This window comes from Parambassis ranga, chromosome 3 (genome assembly GCF_900634625.1).
Source record: "Parambassis ranga chromosome 3, fParRan2.1, whole genome shotgun sequence".
Taxonomy (NCBI): Eukaryota; Metazoa; Chordata; class Actinopteri; family Ambassidae; genus Parambassis; species Parambassis ranga.
Genome location: NC_041024.1, coordinates 1473103 through 1500381, shown reverse-complemented (window position 1 = coordinate 1500381; position 27279 = coordinate 1473103). Strand labels below are relative to the sequence as shown.

The 27279-nt window shown below is 46.6% G+C and overlaps 1 protein-coding gene across 4 annotated transcripts in view; it reads right to left on the bottom strand.

Annotated features, from left to right (window-relative positions):
- The window catches only part of LOC114433161 (serine/threonine-protein kinase BRSK2-like), a 69508-nt gene extending 54524 nt beyond the window's left edge, over positions 1-14984 (bottom strand). For all 4 annotated transcript variants that reach the window (XM_028401535.1, XM_028401537.1, XM_028401538.1 and 1 more), the window contains exon 1: positions 14887-14984. In XM_028401535.1, coding sequence (XP_028257336.1) covers positions 14887-14980 — 94 coding nt within the window. In that variant the 5' untranslated portion in view covers positions 14981-14984. The remainder of the gene's footprint in view (positions 1-14886) is intronic.
- Between the last annotated feature and the right edge of the window lie 12295 nt (positions 14985-27279).

The window sequence follows — 27279 nt, the reverse complement described above, 5'->3', positions numbered from 1 at the left end:
GTCCGTCACTTTTTGGGGTCCCCCTGGAAACATGTGTTGTTGTTACATACGGTGACTGTGGTTGGATTTCCACAAGATGCAGCTGCAGATTCTCTGATTAGGAATGACTAAAAAAAGGAACACCAGCATGTTTCCCTCCTCTGACATGTGACCTCCTCCAGTGTCCATTCAGGGCTGCTGCTCTATTTCCAGCTTCATCCATCTCATTAAGATCCCCATCTCTCTTTCAGAGAGTTCTGGGAAACTCTCAGGCTGAGCTGCAGTGGAGCCACTGAGTGTGTGCGTTTGATACTTGTTGATACAGAGCGCTGTCGCTCCACTGCGGACGAGGAGCCATTACTGTCAGCCATCAGCTGTAAACACAGCTTACATCAGCTGAAGAGCCAGAAATCTCTCCCAGCATCCGGCTGATGTGACAGCTGCAAACTGCTCCGTCTCTGCGACAGGATTATGAATCTGTTACACTAAAAAAAAAAAACTGTAAACAACGAGACATATTTTCATGTACGCGGCCTTGTATGTCAACCAGGCAGCCAAATCCATATCCTCTTACTGTGACAGAGAGTGAGCGGCAGACGCTGGGAAGCCTGAGCGCAGCTGAACGAGACAGAAATCCTATTATACTGTGTGTGTGTGAGAGAGAGAGAGAGAGGGAGGGAGAGAGAGTATGTGTGTGTGTGTGTGTGAGAGTGAGGGAGAGAGAGAGAGTGTGTGTGTGTGAGAGAGAGAGAGCGAGAGTGTGTGTGTGTGTGAGAGAGAGAGGGAGAGAGAGAGAGTGTGTGTGTGTGTGTGAGAGTGAGGGAGAGAGAGAGAGTGTGTGTGTGTGTGTGTGAGAGAGAGAGAGAGAGAGAGAGAGGGAGAGAGAGTATGTGTGTGTGAGAGAGAGAGAGCGAGAGTGTGTGTGTGTGAGAGAGAGAGGGAGAGAGAGTGTGTGTGTGTGTGAGAGAGAGAGAGAGAGAGAGAGCGAGAGTGTGTGTGTGTGTGAGAGAGAGGGAGCGAGAGTGTGTGTGTGTGTGAGAGAGAGGGAGAGAGAGGGAGAGAGAGAGTGTGTGTGTGTGAGAGAGAGAGGGGAGAGAGAGAGTGTGTGTGTGTGAGAGAGAGAGAGGGCGAGAGAGAGAGTGTGTGTGTGTGTGTGTGAGAGAGAGAGTGAGTGTGTGTGTGTGTGAGAGAGAGTGTGTGTGTGTGTGTGTGAGAGGGAGAGAGAGAGGGAGAGAGGGAGAGAGAGAGAGAGAGAGAGAGGGGGGGGGGAGAGAGAGAGAGAGAGAGAGAGAGAGAGTGTGTGTGTGTGTGTGTGAGAGAGAGAGAGCGAGAGGGAGAGAGGAAGGAAAGCCTGGCCGGGCCCAGCTCCACCATGATGCACCACCTGATGCTGTCTGTGTTTTCGTGGTGTCTGAGTGTTTGAGCCACATCTGCTGCAAACTGAAGTGTGTGTTTGTCTCCCGTTACTGGAGCTTCATTATTAACCAGAACTCATCCCTTGTGGTTGACCTGGTCATTAGGTATTTGTGAAATAACTTTACGATGAAGAGCAAAGAGCTTCAGCCACCAAACCTCAGTTTATCTTTGATTCTAACTGAACATCAGTGTCAGGTCTGAAGAAGCTCCCGACACGTGTTTCTCAGATTTCACTCAAAGGGGACAGACGTTAGCGTTTGATGTCTGACAGTCCGTGTACTGGACAACACCAAAAATGGCCCTGCGTGCTAAATCAAATCAGGAGTGAAATCACAAACAACCAGAAGGAGAGGCAGACTTAACGTGTGCTTAAAAACTCCCGAGCGGATGCTGAGGGAGGAACGGTGTCTGTCCTTAAACGTGTCGTTACAGCAGCTGACAGTTTGATCGGTCTCTGTGTGAGTTCATTCACTTTGTCCAGAGTAAAACATTCACAAACACAGCTTGTGACTATCCGTCATGCTGATGCCTGCAAGCTTCCAATTTTCTGAAATATCACAGAGTTGCGACAAATGATCAAAAAGGCCAACGAGCAGCCATCCCCGTCTAATCCCATTTTAAAGGGCTGGGGGCCACTGTCAGCGCAGGAAGTGCAGGTTAGTTACTTCCCAAATGGCCCCGTGGACTTCCAGCCTGGTGACAAATCTCTGGGCTGTGGCAGTCTCTCTATTTGGAGCAGGGCCCTCCTCAGTCTGCTGGACTGAATTTTTCATCAGGCCTGACAGGGAGGATGGCGGCTCTCATCCCTCACACACATGCAGCATTTCATCCATCTCCACAAACACACAGGTCCAGAGACATTCCTCAATCTCCAACCTGCTCCCCCTTCATCAATCTGCTCCATCTCCTTCACATCCGTCTCTCTCACTGCATCTCCTTCCAGCAGAGTGTGTTTTCCCAGCAGAAAATCCGTCCTTGTCGGCGCCGACTCGGGCGAGCAGATCATCAGAGGAAACAAAAGAGCTCTGAATTAAAGCTACTCGAGGCCATCGAGTGTGCGGGAGAGTGTCCCTTTGTGCAGATAAACAGCAAACAGCCACAACTTAATCACAGCCTTCCCGTTCAAAGGGCCTCATTGTGGGGTGGATGGGACTCCGGCCAATTAGGCCTGACCTCGCTTCAAGGAGCGTCAATGGGCCACAAGAAGCTGACTGCTCTGGCTGTGCAGAGAGACGCTGTGAAGACAGATGGGCAGCGGCGCTAAACATTCGTTACAGAGCTGCACAACCAACCATCATCGTGCTAAATATTGTCCCCTAAACACAGTCATTACTTTGACCAGATTACAGTTAACAAAACCAGTTAAAACAGTGCTGGACAGTCAGTGTGGGAGGCAGGTCCTTCAGCTTCAGAGGAGAACGTCTCTTTGATTTGAGTGGATTTCAGTGCTCAGGCAGTGCAGATAAGGACGAGGCAGGTGTGCTACAACAAACAACAAAATGAAAGACAGTCAGCCCCGTCGAAACACAACCATGACAGCACGATGGGGATCATGGTTCAGACGTAGCCCCTCCCAGAGGCACGCAGACTTCCCACAGTACCTGGACGGTGATGGTAATCTCTCAGAGCAGAGAAGGTGTGAACCTGCCTCTTCATCTGAAACCCAACATAAAGTGCATCTCTTCTTCTCCTCCATTTCCAGCTGTGGTTCCTCTGACATGCAGCTCGCTGCCATTGTTGCACGCCGCTGTCTAATTGGCTGTGCCAGAGTGCCAATCAGGCTCTAATGAGCAATTGGAACCAATTATAAACGATTACATCATCGCCTGGATCGCCTTTCAGACTTGGACTGGAGCCAAGGTATCATCACAGCTCATCACATCCTCCTCCTCCTCCTGCAGCACGTGACCGGCTCTCTACACCTCCTGTTTTTCTCTTTTAATTAGCACCATCTTCCTCTCTGCTGTCTTTTGCTTCATATTCTCATTTTTTCTGCAAGCTCTGTATTGCCCCCCCCCCCCTTTGTCCATCCCCTCCCCCCCTCAGCTTTTATTCTTCCTCCACCATGCGTGCCTCACCCCCACTCACTCTGTCTTTCACTCTATCCTCTCCTCTGCCCCGCCCACCTGCCTCTCTAGTTCCAGCTTTGCTCGCAGCGTCGTCTTTGTCTCTGTCCCGTGTGTGTGTGAGTGTGTGTGTGTGTGTGTGTGTGTGTGTGAGTGTGTGTGTGTGTTGCTGGCAGGCATCCAGAGCTGAAGACGGCTCTCTGAGATGCCTGCTTGTATTTTTAGCTGGGGCTCAGGCTCCTCCGAGGAGCTGACCTGCTGCTGCTAACATCTCCCTCTCCTGAACCCCCTCAGTCCCTCCTCTGCCAGCACAGACACAGGTATGGAGGGGAATCGGTGACGGTTGCATTTATTTTCACTGCAACAAGGGCTCGACCGTTACCTGTACAATGAACTATGATCACTGAAAAAGCAAGTGAAGTACAGGAATCTAAATCTCCAGAGCCTCCATCAGCCACATGAACGTAAACCATTAGCATGAAGCTAACTTCCGGTTAGCAGCCAGGCTACAACCTGGATCGGAGCAGATAGCACGGCTGTGACCCACGCCGCTGATCCACATGGCAGCGTGACATTTCTACCTCCATACATGCAGCAGCAGAATGTGAGGCAACAAAAGGTGACGTCAGTTCCCGCCGATATCTGAAATACATTCACTCACTGGAGAGCTCGGAAAAATCATTGTCACACCAGCTCTGATCAAACACATGACACCGGCCCCAGAAAGGACAAACGGTTCTATTTCTGCCAGATGGTCCACATCAGGAGGCTGGAGGGAAATCACACCATTTGATTTGAATTAAAAATTAAGATTTTTTTTGTTCCATGGTAGCAGCCAGACCCGCTGACACGCTGTCTACAGCATGCATTTATTTATGTGTGTGTGTGTGTGTGTGTGTGTGTGTGTGTGTGTGTGTGTGTGGACCCTGCAGCCTCTCTTTGAACAGCAGCAGCTCTGAGGGGGGGTTTGTAGCCTGAAGGACGGACGCTGTAACATCAAGGGTCAAGTAAGGGGACTTGACTTTGTTTACCTCCACACTCCACCCAACTCCACCCTCCCCACCACACCCTGCTGCCTGTGTTACTGTGCCAGGGGGCAGGGAAAGGATCAGGGGAATAAGTGGGTGGGAGAGTGGAGGGAAATATGCATACATGTCTGTTCCCTGATCAATATTCAGTGTGAAAATATTCAAACTGCACCTGAACCCCCCGAGTGTGTGTTCTGTTAGAAAGTCTCAATGGTGTTGACACCTAGTAATGTCTGCGTTCATCCATGCTGACACACACACAGCTCGGTGCTGGGCCATCTGGCAGGTGGTGTAATGAGGGTCATGACCTCCTGTCACCCACCTCCCCCTCCATTACCAGGCTAACACTTTCACAACAGCAGTGATGTAGGATTCTTCTGACAAAGCGCTGAATGAAAACTATGAATGTCACCAAAACAATGTATCATATTAAAACCCGACACACTCGTTATCCCATGACTGAGTCTTTCTTCTTCACAGTAACAGCTCAGCTCATCCTTGTGTTGTTCAGTGAAAATCAGCTGAGCCTCCTCACACTCTGGATGGATTAAGCAGCAGATTAAGGCCACCACCCACCACCCACACTCCCTTTGTCCATTACAGAGGACAGAAAACAAAAAAACAGACAGAACTGAGGAAATATAAGAGTTAAAAACAAACTCAGTGTGTCTCTAAAATCTAAAGCCGGCATGCTTTTGTTTGTTAAAAGAGAATTCTTCCTCACAGCTTAGAAAAAAGGTCCTTGAATGCATCATGGTTTTGTTTGAAAATCCAGCATCTAGACTGACAAGATTCTGTCGAAAACAAACATTCTGCACTCTCAGAACAACCAGGAAGCCATGACTGAATCACATGACCAGCAGTCACATGACAAAACAATTGGCGAGTGTTTGGAAAACAGCGTGCGGAGCAAAAAACAGACAGACAGACAAAAACAGACAATCATCCTCTAGGGACCACAAACATCCTGTTGGCCTTTGCAGTGATACACTTACTGTTGCCCCTAGCAACTAAAGCTAACGCTCATCAATGTCATAACAGAACAAATAATTAGCCAACGTATCATTAATTATGACTAATCTACACCTGCGTAACCTCTGCATGCCCATGTGATTAATTTACATCTGTAACCTCTCTCACATACATGCCCGCATGTCATCATCAATGCTGGTAACCATAGCAACGCAGTGTGATGCTGGGAAAGGTTCACAAAAAAAAGCCCCTTTACTGTGTGTGTGTGTGTGTGTGTGTGTGTTTGCTGCAGAGAGACTGCAGCCTGTCTCTGCTGTAATGCAGCACTACAGAACGCACACTGCAGGTTACAAAGACAGAGCGCGCACACACACACACACACACACACACACACGCCCTGGAGCAGTGGTACCTGCCAGCTCTACCAGTAAAGTGAGTATGATGGCGTTTCTCACGCCCCGTCCCCCCCTCCCCTCCCTTTAATCTGATTATGCCACATGATTGGACGTTTCGCCGCGGCTGCAGGCTCCAGGCGACGCAGTTGGTCTGAACGCGCTGCCGCTGACGGGCCATCTGTGTTCTGAGGCAGGAAGGGGTTCTTCCAGAGACCCAGGCCATCTGCGAGGCCCGCTCGAGCAAGCGGACATGAAACGGCAAAAAGGTGCGAACGCCGCAGCCCGATGCTCGGTGCTAATGGGTAATGCTAACGAGCAAACCTCATTAAGGGTTGGTGCCTAACTGGACTCTCCATCCATGACCGTGTCCTCTTCGCCGTGAAATCGCTTGCTACCACTCGGCCGTCCCATCATGCAGCAGTCAGGGGTTTTAGGGACGAAGGGAGGAGAGTTTATTTATCTAAGACGAGATACAGAAAACTCCATATTGCTATGAAATGAAGTGAGGGTCGAGCGTGGGCACGAGGCCGTATCAGAGAGGGAAGTGAAGCAGCTCTTCAAATGGTAATTTCCCCTGCTTCACTTCTGGACGCTGGAAGTGCTGACTCAGGGGGAAAGTCCAGATTGCTTTTGGAAAAGGATGAAAGAGAGTTTTAGTGGGAGAGAGAAGAGGGATTTATGCTCAATTTCATTAAGTTTTTGGCTGAGGGGAGAGAGGGCTGCAGGACCATAAGGGGCTTATCTGAAGCCATAACCCATTCCCGTTTGATTACCAGCGATTGATTGAGGCTTTAAATTGGTCTCTGTTGAATTGGGAGCCTGTGATGTCGGACTATCAGACGTGACAGGAAGTAGCCGGGATTAAAGAGAGATGGCAGATACACAGCAGAGCAGAGCCTCCACCTTCAGCCAGTGACTAAGCAGCTCTGTGCGCATCATCAACGAGATTCTGCTAAAAGCAAACATGCTGCCCACAATGCTAATATACACACAAGCCAGCCCACTTCCTGTGGACTCTTTACATTCAAATTCTACAGTGACTCTTTATATTTATAGATCTATAGAGCGGAAAACATGTCAGTGTTCCAGGATCAGAGATGCTGTGGTATTCCAAACACCAACTCCCAGAATTCACTGGGATAAGGAGGCCATAAGAGGCGTTATGGAGGCTCTGATAGCTGTGATGGATAATGTGGCAGCATCCGTGCTAACAGACAGAATCTAAGCTCTGCGTCTGTCTCTTCCCGTTTCTTTTGGGGATCATGAAGTCTGGATCCAGCTCTCCTCTGTCCTCCGTGTGCGGACCAAAGCTTTCCTGTCAAATGTTTGTGGACGCTGCAGACAGAGACTCTTCCTCATACTGATGTCTGCCCCTCTGACCTGTATGATGCTCATATAAGAAGCACTGTAAGCACCAGGTTAAACTGTGAAGTCCATTGTGGTGCATCAGCAGAACTCTGATAATAGGCTGACATTGTTTATCGACACACATTCTCTGGTGGCTCTTACATTACTCTGTGTTGTAGACATTACTAACAGCTCTGTCCACATCCAGGAAGCTGAGCGTTCCTGCTTGTTGAATGGCCTAATTGGTTGTGAAAGATCAATTAACAAACAGCTACCAGAGTAGTGCCTTCAAGCTAAACAGCGCCCATCTGTGCTGACGGACAGCCAACAGCTCCTCTGCTGCACCACTTCTCTTGCTGCAGGGTGAGCGCCTTCAGCCTCTCCATCCTAACAGGTGTTGCAATCACGCTGAAGTGTTGGTGACTGTGACTGATAGAGCCCGGTGCTGCTGCTGCTACAGCCCAGCAGGATGTCCAAACCTCATTTCCCTCCGGCCGATCCACACGGACGTCATCAAGGCTGCACTGCACATGCTCAATAGGACGAGCTGAAGTCAGGTGGATAACACCACAGCAGGTGGCAACGTGGTCCGGTGGCAAATGCACGCGGACGTATCGACTCCGTGAACGTTCCGCATACCGCTAACAATCAGCACTTACAGGACAATTACCCAGCTGAGCATGCACGCTGCATTACTGATTACTGATTACTACTCTACCTGCCACGTAATAAACATAATCGACTGGAGACAAAATCAGGACACGAGCCTGTACGTACAGCAGAGGTAATGGAGCTGAGAGCGCAGAGCGCAGGAGTCCCCAGAGACCAGAGAAATCACTCCTCCAACTAACAGCAGGCAGATACATGAGGACGGGTGGAGAGAGAGAGAACAGGTTAAACAAAATATCTTTATGTCCTCAGGAAGTCAGCATCCAGTCTTCAGGTGCCTCTATATAGCTGCTGTTCTACCATCAATACATCTGCTGCAGTGTGTTCAGTAAAAATATGAATCAAGTGAACATAAAGTGGAATTCAGTGTGTCTTAGATATAAACTTTTTTGCCATTTAACCACCGATTAGTCACTGCTAGCTGGCCAGCAATGTGTAAAGCGTACGTCTACTTATGCATAACAGGAAATTATACTTCTCCTCTACAGGAAAACACATCCAAGACGACCTTTAAGTGACACCCACAGATTCCTCATTCAGCCTTTGGTGAAACATTTCTGTTCGTCCTACATTTTCCATTTCATTTACACACTTGTAAATGTAAATGTGGTTTATATAGCTTGTCGTGTATTTGCAGAGCACGTGTTGTCAGATTTGTGTTTGGTCTGTTTACACATGCTTTCTTAAACTGCAGCATGTTAAGCTCTTTGCCAAAGTATGTTAAGCCTTTCTGACAAACACGTCAGCTTTCCATGTTTTAGTTCGCTTCAATATTTTCACATAATTCGCTTAAATCCACTGCTGCTATTCAACCAGTCACAGAAAATACAGGGAAACATCAGGACCAACAACATGGTGTCCCCTGACATAAATAACGCTGATAAAATGGATATGCATCACAACACCTGCAGGAGGGTGCACACAGACACACAGACACACAAATCCCTGCACGTAAGCCACCTGAATATTTCAGCTTCAGCAGCAGCAGCAGCAGCAGCAGCAGCCCGCGGAGCTGCACCGGGAGGCCTGTTAATGACCGACAGCCACCAGGCACGATGATAGCCAGCTAAACTCATTCCAGACTGGGTGTCTGTGAGCCCAAGGCAACCCAGGAACAAACGAAGGCTGCATCCTTATACGTGTGTGTGTGGATTCAGCTAATTGAATCACAGCAGCAGAATCTCTCTCTCTCTCTCTCTCTCTCTCTCGGTCGACCTGCAGACATGGTAAACAGACTTTGTTCTCCCCGTTTCCCACGCTATCAAACATTCTATTTCATCTGATCTGAAAATTGTTTTCCTTTCTTTTCTTGCATCATTAATTCAGTTCTAAAAGCAACATCAGTGAGAGTCCACGCAGACTTTCATCCCTCCTGCAGTGGCTGCTCATGATACATCCCTGCCTGCACTATACGCTGAAGAAGGAACAACACTAACTTCCAAACCGTACAGTCAGCGCCCGGTGCACCACCTCTCCTCTCTGTTTCAGACCATCTGTTTCAATTGGGGGTGTAGTGGGTTGACTTTGACCTGTGAGAGGAGGCTGGCAGACGGACAGAGAGGCTTCGGCCGGGATCGGAGGATGAAAGTCGTGCTGTATCCCAATAATGACTCATTCAAGTGGCAGGAATTCAGAGATGGACATGAGATAGAGATGTGAAGACAGAGGGGGGGAGAGAGGGAGAGAGAGAGAGGGAGGGAGGGAGGAGTTTCTCAAGCATTGTTTAACGGCTCAGGCGAAACACCACCAGCCCCCTCCAGGGCTGAGCAGAGGGGCCGCCGAGATGCAGAGCGAGGATACCTCCAACCAGCCACAGAAGAGAGCATTCCTCCCGTTGCCATGGTACCCGGGCGCTCAGCTGGGAAGGCGAGCTAGAGAGAGAGAGAGAGAGAGCAAAGCCAAAGGGATGTACTGTAAAGAAAAAGGAGGAAGCAGGAGGAGGAGGAGGAGGCGGAGGAGGAGGTGGGGTGTTTGACACTAACCATAATTTTGATCATCCCTCATCCTGCCAGCAGAGAAGGCCTCCCCACAGACTTTTATTCGTCTAGCAGCAGAAATCCCCCCTCCCCCCCACATCTTACCACTATAACATGAGAGATACTGACACCATTATTAATATCAGATTATTTGAAAAGGTATCCTAGGTTGAGGCCATCCTGCACTGGTACGTTTTTCCATAAATGGTCAAGTTGGTGGCAAATTATTGTCACTACAGCGAGGAGCATGAAGGCAGCAACAAGACAAACACTATACATTCACTGCATTGAAGGGAGCATGGTGAGTGATGAGACAAACAACAGCTCTTTACTGCACCCACATGCACTGCTCTACCAGAAACACACGGATCCATTTATAGCGACAGTTTTTACAGAGTCCATGATGACAGCAGGACAGTGACATCATTCATTTTTATCTGTCTATAACCTGCAACATGAGCGTGTCCCAGTTACAGTGAAAGTGTCACATTATAGACATGAAACATCCTAAAGAGTGTGGTCCCTCAGCCCCACGAGGAGCCAGGAGTGTGTGTGTGTGTGTGGTGGGGGTAGTGTGTAGGCAGCAGGCAGAGCCCCAGCACAGATGGCTGCCTTTAGGTGGCTGGAAAACAGCTTCATTATCAGCAGGTTGCAGGTGGTAACACTCCCATCACTCCCACTGCATATGTATGTGTGTATATATATAGACGTGTGTGTGTGTGTCTCTGTGTGTGTGTCTTGAGGATTTACAGTGTTTTTTCTTGGACTTGCCGGCTTTGCTTCATTAAATGTAAAACAGCACACAAAATATTGATGACGCATCATTGCATACAGAGGAAGACAAAACGGTGGAAACGGCTTCACAGTGATTCAGTCTGAGGCCGAGAACTTCTAATCTATGTGGCAGCGTTTTCACAGGTTGGTGAAATAAGACATGCAGTCCTGTTTCTTCTTCGTTTCCTGTATAACGGTACTGAAAATAAACTAGTGCCTGAGACAGGAAAGATGAAACCATTTTCAGTGTGTAGTCCACGAAGGATAAGTCACTTCCTGATTCCTGATCACAATCTCTGATTTTAAGCTATTCCGTTGCCTGACAGTGGGATGTAACTAAGTATTTGTACTTCTCTGTACTTTTACTCCTTTACATTTTATACACTGTATACTCGTCCTTTCGTGTTACACAAAGAACACAGTTTCTCCAGAATGTCTCCTCGATCTACATAAAAATATGGATCGTGTTTCTATCTCTGAAGTTTAAACCAATCAGGAGGCTCTATGAGCTCCAATAATAGCAGAGCTTCTGCTTGGCAGCAGCAGTAGATCACTGGCCTCCTGTCCTAAGAGGACAAGGAACAGCAGCTAACCCCTGAACCTGGATCCAGAGTCAGCCTCCACTCAACTGAGCCCCCCGTTTGATATATTTGAATTTAAAGGGCCAAAAATATCTGCACCTCACTGCGAGTACTTTTACTTGTAATACTTGAAAAAATGTAAAAGTATACTAAAAGTTGTCTTTTTTAGTCAGACCAGTGCTGGCTTGACAAAAAGTACCTAAGACTTCCACTAGGATTGCTGATGTAGCACTTCTACTTTCACTGAAGCATAGGTTTTACTGGGGAATTGTACTTTTACTTAAGTACCCAGCTTCAGCACTTCCTCCAGCACTGTCGCCTGATAATCACCAAACTAAACCCATCTTCAGACATTCTAACACCAACATGGGGTTTTACAGATGAATGCAGGACACTGTGTGCCAGCTGATGCTAAATATAGCAGCTATCTGTATAAATATGTAAAAGATAATAAAATTACAAGTTGCCAACACTCTGTATTTAAATACATACATAAATTAGGAGGTTTATTTTTGGATATTTGGCGACAGGAGGTGTGCATCATTTCACACCATCAGCATGATCTTATCAGTGAATGAGCTATATTTGGTTCAACGTTATGAATCATGGCCGCAATACCAACCCTCAGAAAACCACGGTATCTAATGGGTGAACAGACCTTTGGAGTTTCACCACATCACAACACAATGATGTTATCAGCACAAAATCAAAAGACGAGTTTGAAACAACTAAACAATGACTGGAAATAAAATGACATGTCTGCTACAGGACCCGCCTCCAGCCTGCACTCAGCAGCGTCTTGCTGTAAAACGTGCACGTGTTCACGCACTCGTCACAACTGCAGCAGACATTTGAAACAATCTTCCAGCCTCTTGGTCACACACACACTGGAAGCTCGCCATCCTGCAGCGCACACGAAGAAGGAAAAGAGCGGCCATTGTCACAGGAGGAGAGATGAAACCATGACAACCGTCCCAACTGTGTTGGCCAACACGCAGAAAATGAGCACCGCATGGAGCCTGGGAAACCAGTGTAAAAGGAGGAGTGCTTCAGCACCACACACACACACGAAAACAGGCCGACTAATTGTTCAGAGTCAGGACAGCCTCTCGCCATTCAGCTTCAACACACACCATGAAGGCATTGTTCCAAGCGCAGGCTCATCACAGGAAAGAAAGGCTTCTTCAGAGTGGGAACTTTAAAGTTTACGTTCAGACGAGCCTCTGTGCTCACACGAGCTGAAAGACTCCGACACAACTGCAGCCACTTTGCATCACTTCAGACTGGAGACACTCTGCCTTTGTTGGAACGGCTGTTTATGAAAAGTAAAAAGTAGCAAACAGAGCAGAGGAAGCTTCATTCACACACAAACCAGCAGCTCAAGCACAGACCAGCCACTACGTCCATGACTCTTCCATGAATTCTGCAGAAAGTAAAAGAGAGAGAGAAGGTTCAGACGGCTGATCAAAAAGAAAACACTGCCACGCCACTAGTTCAAAATGTTCTCCCTGCAGTGCCGTCATGTTTCCACTGTGCCAAATGTTGGTACCGGAGAGCACGACTGGACGAAGCACCGAGTACCGAGTCAACGTTATTCAAACATTTCTGATCAGCAGATCCTGGCAGAGGTTTATTAGTGTGCGTTTAATTAACTACAACAATCCCATCATAAATCAGGTTCATGCCAAACAGCTGAAGAACAAGAATACCATTAGTGCACTCCCTCAGAGACACACACACAGGAAGCAGCAGTGTGGGCTTGCCCTGCTCTGTGTAGGAGGTGTAATGACATGCAGACTTCTGTCTGCTGGCTCAGCGTTGGTTTGATACGAGCAGACGATCAGCCTGCTCTACAGCAGCATCACCACACTGACACACACACACCTCTGCACATGATTCTCTACATGCATATGCACTTTAACCACCCATCAGTGAGCATGTGAGCACAGCACAACATCAGCCTTAATGGCTGTTTGGACACCGAGGCTGCTCTCAGTCACAAGTCTGCGATGGAAACAACCTGATCAGCTGCATGACAAAGAGCACACTGAAGAGGGACAACAAACACTGAAGGTCAGCAGGAGCGAGGCAGAAGAACAACAACTTGTCGTCATCGTGGGAAGGACATGTGGAGCTAAGATAATTATTCATAGTTTTCTCCCCTGTTAACCGTTTCTGCTTCAGCTTCCCGACCGAAGTCAGAGAGCAGAGGAGCCATGTGCAGCTCCAAGGACGAGCGATGATGCTCATGGTTAACCTCCGCCATCGTTCTTCCTTGCAGGGCTGCAAAAATAAACAGGAAATAGGAAAGCCGTGCAGTCCCCTAGGTCACCACCTCGACTAACTGGAACTCTGGAAACATACCTGGCAACAGTCAAAGCTTAGGTAGTGACACGTGACCAAAAGCAAAGCCCAAATATCAGGAGGGAAGGAGAAACATGCCAAAGTGTAAGCATCCGAGCAGACTATAAGCAGGAGCATGCACAGCTGCATGTACTGTAGTATTACTGGAACGTAAACCCTTTGGTCTGGACTGTTTCTGTGTCTGTAAACATCTTGAGTGCTGGCTGCAGGTCTGAAGCTGCCGACCGTCCTGCAGCACAGCAACACTTAGAGTTGAAAGATGAAGAACCTCTCCCTGCAGCAGGGATCACTTCCAACCGTTTGTCTGCGGCAGTCGTAGTTTTATCAGCCCTGCAGACCTCCACGCTCCTTCTGGACGACTGCTGGCGCCAAAGGGGCCTCTAAACACTTCATGCTACTCTGGAAGCCAAGCAGGGCGCTCCTGGTTTAGAAGCAGGCCTTCAGTCCTGTGTGACTCTGCAGTTTTATTTTGGGTGATTAATACAGCAGCAGCTGCTGTTACAGTCAAACTCTAATCAGTGAATGATTTACCCAGCGAGGGAGACAGAGCAGCGGCTACCTGCGGGAACTGGAGGGGAGACCTTCTGATCTGGAAGCATGTGATCACAGCTGGCTGGGGGACCTGGCCTCCGTCATCCAGGCAGTAAAACACACAGCTGGACACAGCCTGCTCTTCAGCTGCACACTCTCTCATTTGTTTTGGTGCTGCAGCTGGAAGTGAGGCTTCCAGTCAGATCCGTCCTTCAGGAAGAGGCCCAAGATCTGAGACACTTCTAACCACGCACAACAGTCCAACATCCACCGGAGCACCACCTCTGACAGCCTCAGTCCACCTGCATGACTCATGAAGCAGCCACAGCTCCTCATAAAGCCAGAAAGGCTCCAGATGAGCTGCAGAAATGTGTGATGTTGCAGTACAGTGTGTGTGTGTGTGAGTGTGTGTGTGGACCGGACAGTGCAGCATCACCGCTCTGCCTCTTCTGCAGAGCGGGCCCATGTGACAGATGGAAGCTATAGCGGAATTAGAAAGAAGAAAAATCACAAGGGCCCATTATCAGCAGCTCTCTGCCTGACAACAAGGATTAAAGGCACCACCACCACCACCATCATCCTCATCCTCACCACCGCCATCATCAGTATTATGAGCGTGAGAGCAGCAGCTCTCTCTGCATTCAGCAAAGCCGCATCCACCAGGAACATCCGCAATTATCCACCGCACATTTCCCGCAGTCACAACACGCAAACAGCACAAACACCCCGCATGATGCCAGCCGGCTGCGGTGATTCCGAGCAGCGTCTTGGATGCGGCTTTCACTAACCTGTCTGTCCTTTGCCCAGCGTCTTCTCCAGGCGGTACGGTCCCACATAGTTGGCGTAATGCCCGCTGTTGGTGTCCTTGCCCGACGATGACATTTTGTGGCGTGAAAAGCCTCGCGTGGACTGATTTCTCTTGCGGGTGTCCAGGCGGGACGCGTCTCTGCTGCGAAAGGAGCAATTCCGCGGCGCAGTGGAGTTCGCCTGGGTCGGCGTTCCCGTTTCTCTGACTGCTGCTCGCTGCAACGTTCGTGTACCTGTGTGTGTGTGTGAGCGTGTGTGTGTGTGTGTGTGAATATGTCTCCCCGTCCGCGGCTCTCGGTCCTCCGCTGCTCTGGGCTCAGATGGCGGCTTTGAGTCCGGGTGTCATGGTGCTGGTGCCGGAGGAGCGGTGCGCTGCAGCCCCGTTGGGTGTGATCTGATGATGGGACAGCATCTACTGCTGCTGCCTGCCGCTCCAGCAGCCTGCGTCAGCTCACACTGGATCCTAAGGGACACTTCCGGGACTTCCTTTCAAAATAAATGCTCTTCCACTCAGGCATGCAGTCAAATCAAACCTGGAAAAGTTTTTCCTGCAACTCGTTATCAAAGATTTATTCTACAATGATATATAAATTAACACTGATAAATTTAGCCTTTAATTCTAATTTGTTTATGGTTACTTCAGTGAAAGAGTTTAATCTGCTATTAGTTTAGTTTATTTGTTTGGTAGTAAAAATGTATAAATCTGTCATTTTTACCCCATCACTTGGTAAATAATGTCAAATATTTATTTTAATGAAGATATATATTTACAAAATTATTTTACCTTTAACCATAAAAGTTTGAGGTTGATAAAACGTTCATGTTTAATTTAAATGAAAACCCTTTAAAGTCATTAAGAATCAAATTAAATTCATATATTACAGAAACCTCACTATACTCGGTTCCATCGCTTTGAAAAGTCTGAACCCTCCATGCAGAAAAAGACTGCTTTTATTTTGAAGGCGAACTTTCTAGACTTCCGCTTCCACTCCGGCTTGACGCAGCTGCTGTAATTAGGGGCCACGCATGCGCACGTGATTCTGATGGCAGGGGTTTATTGATTGAATTTAGGTCGAGGTGACAGTGGGGAGAGAAGAAGAGGCTGCTGCTGCTCAGAACCTATTTTTAATCTATTAATAACACAAAAAATAAACATCAAGTGCTGAAAAACCTGTTGACCTCCGAAAGATAATTGAAAATCATATTGATTCTTATGAAAAAATAATTGATGAATGTCCATTTTTTTGCACATTTCTGATTCATGAAGTCATATTGCCATCCTTTTAGCCAGACTCAATTATTGAGCGAAGGGAAGAATCATTATTTCTCACTGTGGGTGGTTTGTCAGTGTGTGTCTGTGTGTGTGTGTGTGTGTGTCAGTGTGTGTGTGTGTGTCAGTGTGTGTGTGTGTGTGTGTCAGTGTGTGTGTGTGTGTAGCTGGGGACTAAACATGCTACACGCTGGGACACTTTCACTTGATTAAACCAGCGGTTGGTGACAACGACCATCTATCTGTCTCATCACTCCTTCACAACAAAAGCCTTTTGACCCAGCACGCTCAGCGGCAGATGGGCCCCCCTCCTCCACCTCCTCCTTCTGCCTCCCTCTAACCTCCCCCAACACACACGTCCACGTCTCTAACAAAGACATGGGGGGCTTCATTTGGCTCAGACCCGCTCAGCACCGACCGCTTTCCCTCAAATGACTTCCTGTTAATTAATGTAAAGCCACCACCCAGCCAATCCTGCATCAGCAGCACGGGAGGAGGTCGAGACCTCCGTCCACAGATCAATCACAGGTCTTCTTGTAGACTTGTGTCACTGGGCGTGCTCTCTGCTGTCTGATCCCCTGGTGGTTGTAAGGCTGGTGGACAGCTGCAGACAGCGCCGTGGTTTTATAGCTGCGTTATGCTAATAATAATAATAATCAGCCCGGCCTCTGAGGAGAGAGAGCACGACTGACGTCACCGTGTCTCCTTTATAGTGCTGAGGAGACCAGGTCCGCCTGTTCAGGAGAGAGAAGGTGACCGATTACCTTCCTGTGGAAACATGACGGCGCAGATGTTTATGTAAATAGTGCATATTCTTTGCAGCTTTGACTGTTTGCTGCTGGCTGGCACAGAGTCTACAGCCATGTTAGCTTCTCAGTGAGGCTGTACATCAGCACAGCAGTCCTGCACCCCAATAAATTGACCAGTAATTGGTTTATGTGTTTGGTTTGTGTTTGTTTTGAGACCTCAGAGGAAGGTTGGTGGTAAAAGCTGCAGTTCCTCAGGTGTCCACTTGAGGCTGGTTCCAAAAGTGGGTCAACCTCCACAGACCTCCATGTTAAGAGCAGAAATAAACAGCCTGGCTGCTTTATAAATGATGTGTCATTTACATAAAAAGAAAACATTAGTTAAAGGGAAACAAGTGTATAAAAAATGTCTTCGGACACACAAGGTGTTATTGTGGTATGTCACCAATATAGAGGTCGTCCTGGGAAACTCTAAAGGACAGTCAAAAGAATACCTGGCAGCTGATTGGATAAATCTATCACCCTCTATCACATGCTAATGTCAACCAATCAATCTAGCACAGACCTGGGCAAAGCACAGCCTGCGGGCCACACCCGGCCTGCTTGCGTCTTCAATGCGGACCGTGCACACAAAAGGCAGCAAAAGTCAGCTGTTAGCACGGCATTACCGGTAACGTCTTCTCAACCCTCCTTGTCTCTTCCACGCTGCTGTACTGCATCATCCCATCTACTCTCTGGAGAGACACGGTCGCTGTGTACACTTTAAAAATGCTGCGACTATGCTGAAATGTACGATAACACAGAAACTCTACGGCGCATTCAGATGTTACCGCGGTGCTGCAGCCGACACATTTCATCCTCATCTGCTCTTAAAAAGCACAGATCTCACCCGACTTTTGGAACTCTGGGATTTACTACTCTAACTTTGACTTTAACTCTAATGGTTTTCTTCTGTAAAAATATCTTCACATCATCTGTGCTGCTCTGCACTGTGTGTGTGTTTCAACATACAACCAGCACACACTCAGAGTAGACATGGACACACACAGAGAGGACAGAGGAGGAACCAGTGAATGACATGTAACAGGAGCATATTTATAAAGGTAGATACTGTGCCAGTGGTCTCCAATTTATATGATTATTTATGGAAAAAAATGTGGCCCTTTGCTTTTCTAATGGAAGTCTATGTGGCCCTCGCAAAAAAATAATTGCCCACCCCTGATCTAGCATGTAGCAGCTAGCATGTAGCAGCTAGCATGTGTGTAGAGGACTGTTGTGTCTCTGTGAGGACAATATGAGCATAAAGACACTTGGACTGAAACAAACTGATCAAAGCAGAAAAGTCTTCATGAAGCAACAGACACAGAACTGACAGCACTTCCTGACTGGACTCTGATTGGAGAGAACTGACAGCACTTCCTGACTGGACTCTGATTGGACAGAACTGACAGCACTTCCTGACTGGACTCTGATTGGACAGAACTGACAGCACTTCCTGACTGGACTCTGATTGGTCAGAACTGACAGCACTTCCTGACTGGACTCTGATTGGACAGAACGGACAGCACTTCCTGACTGGACTCTGATTGGACAGAACCAAACCTGGTTCAACACCAGCTCATTGTTGAAAGCCTGTAAGATGTAGTTGTGTTTATCTATCACCTACTACACACTCACACACATCAAATGCTTTTAGAATTCCTTTTTTTTAATCTGACAGTACAGCAGTGCTGCAGCAATTCACACTCTATGGTGATGTGTGTGTGTGTGTGTGTGAGACCCTGGTGACGTAGATTTCTATACCAGAGGATGAGAGAGGGATATAAATGTAGGAAGGAGCCACAGAGTGCATCCTTCACTTCTCAAGACATTTCTGGAAAAAGAAGCTTAGCCTGCAGTCTATTTCTGCATTAGTCAGCTCTATTGTGGCTGCCAAGCACACAGAGCAGGATAATTCACACACACACACACACACTTCAAGTCAACAAACTCAAATGAGAGAACATCTCTCCTGACAGCGTCCTGAATCACACAAGATTTGTCCCAAACTTCCTGTGAGGAAATCCGAAGCATCACTGAGGTGCTCATCGAGCAGCAGCACATCAATCACGGAGACGGCTCAGCTCATCTGAATATATTTCCCATCAACAGCAAACTGATGAGGCTCAATATTTCAGCTGAAACTCATCATCAGTGGTTGGACATGTCTGACTCGCTCGCTCGCTTTGTTTCCGTGTGCAGAGGTGTTTCAATTAATTCAACAGTAAATGGATCATTCTCAGTAAATTGCATCTTGTTTGGAATTGTGTTTTCACTAATTTGATTTTCGTGCAGATTCGGCACCAACCAAAACAAGACCCACACATGTAGCTGCACTGCACGGCTGCAGGCTTTAATGTGGTTTATTATCTGTTTTAAATATGTTTTAAATATGTGTTTTAAATATGTGTTACATGTCACAGTTTCTACTGGAAATCAGATCGTTTGTGTCCCCATAAACATCAGAAAATCAAACTTGACTGAACACACAGTACAGGTCCGAGTGGTGCAGCAGTAGAGTGAGAAAGAATGATCTTTAAACATGGCGCAAGTCTTCCTTAGACTCAGGGGTGACTTGATTAGGGGTCAAAGGTCATAGTCACCTTTGTCCAGTTTCACTCAGATCTATCAGCAACACTTTGAAATGGAAATGAATCTTGACTTGGACTCAAGGACCAGCTGATTACAACTGAGTGGAAACAGTCAAAGGTTAAGTCGCCTCATGAGTGTGTAAAGACAAGTGTAAACTGAACTGGTCAGCAAGGGAATAAAACCACGACACAACAGTCCGACATGTCGGTGTTTCCTCACGTTCTCTGTTCAGGAGCTTCTAGAACTGATGAAGCTGCTGGGATGAGCAGCGAAACGTCTTCCAGAGAACTCTATAAGTCCAGACGCCTCGCTTCAATCTCGCTACCTTCCAGACCATTCTTCTTTTTTAACAATTCTTTTGTTTACGTCTTGCTGCATGACCCACAGACAGGTCCAGTGTCGACTTCAGATTGGTGTAATTCAGATTTCATTGTTCCATCAATGCTGGCAAGTCACGCTGGTTTAGATGCAGAAAAACAGAGTTCACAACCCTTCATGGAGGAGGAGCATGGATCATCATGTATTTTCTATGAAGTTTGTCTTCTGCTCTCATTCTCCTTATAAACGCAGGATGAGTCAGACCATGTGACCTTTCCTTTTCTCTGTCTGTCCTTCGAACAGCTGATTCCAGCCCTGTGCGGCCTCCGGTCTCCTCGGCCCTCACAGTGTGTGGCTGTTATTTACCTGCTCGGCCAGTCTGTGCATGACAGGACGCTCTGGAACAACTGGAATTAATGCAAAGTAAAATCTATCGTTGTAATTACTTCTTGCTAGACTGCAACTTAACAATAGCTTTTCCAGGAACAAATTGTTGGTAATTAAGTGGGGGGTGCAGTGATATGTGTGCAGTTCAATGGTAATTATAAAACTGCTAATTTAGAGCGTTGCTTTGTAAGCCCATTTAGATTACAGCACTGCAATTAAATTGGTAAAAGACTATAATTACTAACAGCACTCACAATGCAGCCGCACATTCTGTCTAGTTTCCTGTTCATCTGTCAGTCTGCTCTGCTGCCTATTACACTCAGACCTCAGACATATCAGAGGTAACTATGCTGCGTGTGTTACAGGGACGTTTGGTTGCTGAGGCATTCTCTTTGTTCTCATATCCTATAAAAAAGTTTACTCATTTCGTTGCTCTCTCCATGCAGCAATAATCACCTTTGAACTTAAGCAGGTCTTTTGTATTGTCTGTTGTCTATGAGCTACATTAAATTCAACAGCAGCAAAACCTTAAACCAGCTCTAAAAATAACATTTTTAGTTTCTGCATCAACAGGGAGTGCAGTTATTTACCTGTCTATGTACTTTGAGATGCTGCCATCTGGTGGTTCTTTGTAAAACAGCATTTGTGCAAAGCAACATTCTTTTTCAGCTTCATCAATCTTCAAAAAATTATTTTTTCTTTTAATCATTTAATAATCTAAGTGAGGTCGATGCTAAATCCTCAACAGATCTGACCTTAAACAGATGAAAGGAATAGAATTGTTGTTCTACTACCAAAATCTAAACCTTTTCACAGATGGCGTGCCTGTGATGTAACATATTTCAGACTAAATGATCCAGCCATTGTCTGCACATCTGTACAAGATAAATATATTTTTCCACTGAAATCTTCTTCACTGAAAATGTAAAGTCATGTTCTGTGAGCATGACCAAAAGTTGGATGCAGAGAATAAATATAAATTGACTCATGACTGGTAATTAATGATGTAATAATAAGGATGTAAATGTATTGCATATCAGAATAATTTGTTGATATAGATAACATAAAAGTCCTGTTTACCTTTGATACTCCAGTATTCACTGTCTGCCCATTAGGACTGTCCATGTTACTGCCTGTAGTCCTTTTTGCACTGACAGAAACGACACAACCTTGCTGACTTTCTGTTATCAGGAAAAGTGAGATTTGATGAGATGGTGGTTGGCACTGTTGTCTCAATTCAATTCAATTCAGTTTTATTTATATAGCGCATATTACAATCAGACATTGTCTCAAAGCGCTTCACAGGAACCCCCCTAAGAGCACTGTGGCAAGGAAAAACTCCCTTTAAGAGGAAGAAACCTTGAGCAGGACCCGTCAACTTAAGGGGGAACCAGTCCTGCTGCTAGTCAGAGAGGATGAGGGAGAGAGAGAGAGAGAGAGAGAGAGAGAGAGGATGAAGGAGAAAGAGAGAGAGAGAGAGAGAGGAGCAAACATGATACAAACATGATACAGTACAGAGCAAACATGACAGCAAGATGAAACAGTGATTATATTGTAATAGATATCTATATATATCGTCGGTCCATAAGTAGGAATAGTAATTTGATAGTAAAGATGAGCAGCAGGGGCTAGTGAAGTCGATGAGCACAGGAGAGACTGCAGGTCAGTATGCAGGTCTTGAGACCTGCAAAGAGAGAGAGCGAGAGCGAGGCACAGAACTACAAGGAAGACAGTTAACACAGATTATGAGACGATATTACCCAGTATGATCCAGACTAAGGAGAGTGGAGGAGAGGTCAGAGGGTGTTCAGAGGATCGTGTTTGTGCCCCCCGACAACGTAGAGCAAGAGAGACTTCACGGGCCGGACTGCAGGTCATCATCCAGGTCTTGAGACCAGTGTGAGCCCGACTAAGGAGAGAAAAGGAGAGGTTAGAGGGTGAGAGGGAAACTGCTCAGTGGATCATGTTTGTGCCCCTGACAGCGTAGGCCTAGAGCAGCATAGCTGTGCTACACACTAGGTCTAAGGCTAACTGTACGCCTTACTAAACAGAAAAGTTTTAAGTCTAGTCTTAAAGGTGGAGGCAGTGTCTGCCTCTCGGACCCAGATTGGTAACTGGTTCCATAATAGCGGTGCCTGATAGCTGAAAGCTCGTCCTCCCATTCTACTTCTATGAATCCTAGGAACTACTAGTAAACCTGCACTCAGAGATCTGAGTGTCCTATTAGGAACATATGGTACAATCAGGTCCTGCAGATACAATGGAGCAAGTCCATGAAGAGCCTTGTAGGTTAGAAGAAGGATCTTGAAGTGTATTCTTGAGTCCACTGGGAGCCAGTGAAGAGACGCTAGGACAGGAGAGATGTGATCCCTTTGGCTGCTTCCTGTCAGAACTCTAGCTGCTGCGTTCTGGATCAGCTGCAGACTGTTGATGGAGTAATGTGGACATCCTGACAATAAAGAGTTGCAGTAGTCCAGTCTTGAAGTGACAAAAGCATGGATGAGCTTTTCAGCATCACTCTGAGAGAGGATGCTCCTGATCTTAGTAATATTACGCAGGTGAAAGAAAGCGGTCTTGGAGACCTGCTTAATATGAGAGACAAACGACATGTCTTGATCAAAGATAACTCCAAGGTTCCTCACAGTCGTACTGGAGGCCAGAGTAATTCCATCCAGGGAGAAAGTATTATCTGATAAACTAGTTCTGAGATGTTTCGGTCCAAAAACAATGACCTCAGTCTTGTCCGAGTTTAATAGTAAAAAGTTGGAGGACATCCAGTCCTTTATGTCCTTTAGACACGCCTGTAGTCTGACTAGCGGCTCCGTTTCTTCAGGCTTCATGGATAAATACAGCTGGGTATCATCAGCATAACAATGAAAGTTTATGCCGTGCTTCTGGATGATGTTTCCTAGAGGGAGCATGTAGAGGGTGAACAGGATCGGTCCGAGCACAGAACCCTGTGGAACACCGTGGTTAACCCTTGTACCTGTGGAAGACACATCGTTAGTGTGAACAAAATGAAATCTGTCAGATAAATATGATTTAAACCAGCGCAGTGCTGTTCCTGTAATCCTGATCTCGTGTTCCAATCTGTGTAGCAGGATGCGATGGTCTACGGTGTCGAAGGCAGCACTGAGATCCAGTAGAACGAGTACAGAGACGAGACCCCGGTCCGATGCCATGAGGAGGTCATTGGTGACTTTAAGCAGTGCTGTTTCTGTGCTGTGATGGGCTCTGAAACCAGACTGGAAAGCATCAAACAGACTGTTTGATGACTGACTTACAACAGCTCTTTCGAGTAGTTTGGAGATAAAGGTGAGGTTGGAGATCGGTCTGTAGTTTCCTAGGACGTCCGGGTCCAGTGAAGGTTTTTTAAGTATCGGAATGATCACAGCAGTTTTAAAAGCCTGTGGTACATATCCTGTTCCCAGAGACAAGTTGATCTGTCCTAATATAGAGTCTCCGATCAGAGGAATAGCATCCTTGAGGAGCTGTGAAGGGATCGGATCCAGAAGACAGGTAGTAGGTTTAGACTTGCAGATGCTGGTGGTCAGCTCAGGGAGGCCGATGGGCGCGAAGCAGTCCAGAGTTAGATCAGGATCCGTTTCCAGAAGTGGCGGTGTATCCTCAGCGGTCACAGAGAGATTGTGGTTGATTTGTCCTCTAATAGTGGTGATTTTATCGGTGAAGAAGCTCATGAAGTCTTCACTACTAAGAGCTGCAGGAATGCGAGGCTCCACAGAGCTGTGGCTCTTTGTCAGCCTGGCCACGGCGTTAAAGAGAAAGCGCGGGTTGTTCTTGTTTTCTTCTAGTAGTGATGAATAGTAGGCTGTCCTGGCTTTACGAAGGGCCTTCTTATACGTCAGCAGACTGTCTCTCCAGATCCTCCGGGAGTCATCTGATTTAGAGGACTGCCACATCCTCTCCATCCTACGTGTAATCCGTTTCAGTGATCGGATGTTTGAGTTGTACCACGGAGCTAGCCTCTTCTGGTTTGTAGTTTTCTTCTTCTTCAGTGGAGCAATCCTGTTTAAGACTGAGTGTAGTGTGTCTGCAGTGTTGTTGACAAAGCGGTCCAGCTCTGCAGGAGTAACATTTAAGTTGGTACCACCATCAGTACTTGGGACTGTGGGGAGTACTGGTAGGATTGCTGTCCTAAACTGCTTTACGGCATCTTCAGACAGACATCTGCTGTAGTAGACCTTTTCCTTAGGTGCTGGTAGGTCTGAAAGAGAGAAGTCAAAAGTTATTAATGAGTGATCTGAAAGAACAGGATTTTGAGACCACACTAGCAGGTTCTCAGCTTCCAGGCCGTAGGTGGGAACCAGGTCGAGGGTGTGACTGTGACAGTGTGTGGGTTCATTTACTAACTGAGAGAACCCAACTGAATCCAAGAGTGAGTTGAAGGCAATCTTCAGACTGTCGGAGTCGACGTCCATATGAATGTTAAAGTCACCCACTATAATGACTTTATCTGTGCTAAGCACTAAACTTGATAAGAAGTCTGAAAACTCCAGCAGGAACTCTGAATAAGCAGCAGCAGGTGGACGATACACTACGACGAGTAAAACAAATTCTGACTTCTTCCAGCTTCCGTGAGACAGGCTGAGAGTGAGACTCTCAAAAGAAGTATGAGTAGACCTAGGTTTAGGATTCATCTGAAGACTGGAGCGGTAGATTGCTGCCACTCCTCCTCCGCGACCTGTAACTCTAGGAACATGACAGTTAATATAACAGGACGGAGTTGATTCATTTAAAGCAACATATTCTTCACCCTGTAACCAAGTCTCAGTGAGACAAAGTATATCAGTGTGATGATCAATAATTAGATCATTAACTAAGAGCGACTTAGAGTGTAGGGATCGTATGTTAAACAATCCACACCTGAGTGTTCTGTTACCTTGTTCTATGTGTTTGTGTGTGTTAGTGTGTATTTTTATGAGGTTATTATGATTAATATATCTTAACTTGTGTGCTTGATGAACTGTGGGAGGACGTGTGACCGTCACCACTTCTATAACATTATTAAGCTTAGTGTTTCTATGTGTAGTTGTGTTTAATGTGTTTCTAACTGAGGGCGGCAGTCCTCCAGAAGCAGCAGAGAGGTGTCTCACAGAAAAGAATCTGGCTGCTTCCTTTCTGTGTGGAGATTGCACATTCTCCGGTACTCCTGCTTCCTCCCACATACATACAGGATGAAGCGGAGCAAAAAGTGGATTAAAGGAGTTTTTTTAACTAAAGCTTTTACATTTAAACGCTACAAATGATTAAAATGACTGACAGTGATTACCTTGATAGAGCACCATTACATTGACATTGTACAATACTGTTTTGTGTACTCAGTAAGGTTTTATGTTAAACAAGTATTAAATGTTTCAATGCAGTGCGTCACAGTGACTTCTATCAACACTCTTAACACATGACCAACCTGCTCTAAGTGCATAAACATTTTATTATCCCACCCCACCATTGTTCTTTCCGTCACTATACGTCACTGGCATAGATGAACTATAAGACAAAATATTCAGTTCAGTTTCAGTTCAGTTTTATTTATATAGCGCATATTACAATCAGACATTGTCTCAAAGCACTTCACAGGAACCCCCCTAAGAGCACTGTGGCAAGGAAAAACTCCCTTTAAGAGGAAGAAACCTTGAGCAGGACCCGTCAACTTAAGGGGGAACCAGTCCTGCTGCTAGTCAGAGAGGATGAGGGAGAGAGAGAGAGAGAGAGAGAGAGAGAGGATGAAGGAGAAAGAGAGAGAGAGAGGAGAGAGAGGAGCAAACATGATACAAACATGATACAGTACAGAGCAAACATGACAGCAAGATGAAACAGTGATTATATTGTAATAGATATCTATATATATCGTCGGTCCATAAGTAGGAATAGTAATTTGATAGTAAAGATGAGCAGCAGGGGCTAGTGAAGTCGATGAGCACAGGAGAGACTGCAGGTCAGTATGCAGGTCTTGAGACCTGCAAAGAGAGAGAGCGAGAGCGAGGCACAGAACTACAAGGAAGACAGTTAACACAGATTATGAGACGATATTACCCAGTATGATCCAGACTAAGGAGAGTGGAGGAGAGGTCAGAGGGTGTTCAGAGGATCGTGTTTGTGCCCCCCGACAACGTAGAGCAAGAGAGACTTCACGGGCCGGACTGCAGGTCATCATCCAGGTCTTGAGACCAGTGTGAGCCCGACTAAGGAGAGAAAAGGAGAGGTTAGAGGGTGAGAGGGAAACTGCTCAGTGGATCATGTTTGTGCCCCTGACAGCGTAGGCCTAGAGCAGCATAGCTGTGCTACACACTAGGTCTAAGGCTAACTGTACGCCTTACTAAACAGAAAAGTTTTAAGTCTAGTCTTAAAGGTGGAGGCAGTGTCTGCCTCTCGGACCCAGATTGGTAACTGGTTCCATAATAGCGGTGCCTGATAGCTGAAAGCTCGTCCTCCCATTCTACTTCTATGAATCCTAGGAACTACTAGTAAACCTGCACTCAGAGATCTGAGTGTCCTATTAGGAACATATGGTACAATCAGGTCCTGCAGATACAATGGAGCAAGTCCATGAAGAGCCTTGTAGGTTAGAAGAAGGATCTTGAAGTGTATTCTTGAGTCCACTGGGAGCCAGTGAAGAGACGCTAGGACAGGAGAGATGTGATCCCTTTGGCTGCTTCCTGTCAGAACTCTAGCTGCTGCGTTCTGGATCAGCTGCAGACTGTTGATGGAGTAATGTGGACATCCTGACAATAAAGAGTTGCAGTAGTCCAGTCTTGAAGTGACAAAAGCATGGATGAGCTTTTCAGCATCACTCTGAGAGAGGATGCTCCTGATCTTAGTAATATTACGCAGGTGAAAGAAAGCGGTCCTGGAGACCTGCTTAATATGAGAGACAAACGACATGTCTTGATCAAAGATAACTCCAAGGTTCCTCACAGTCGTACTGGAGGCCAGAGTAATTCCATCCAGGGAGAAAGTATTATCTGATAAACTAGTTCTGAGATGTTTCGGTCCAAAAACAA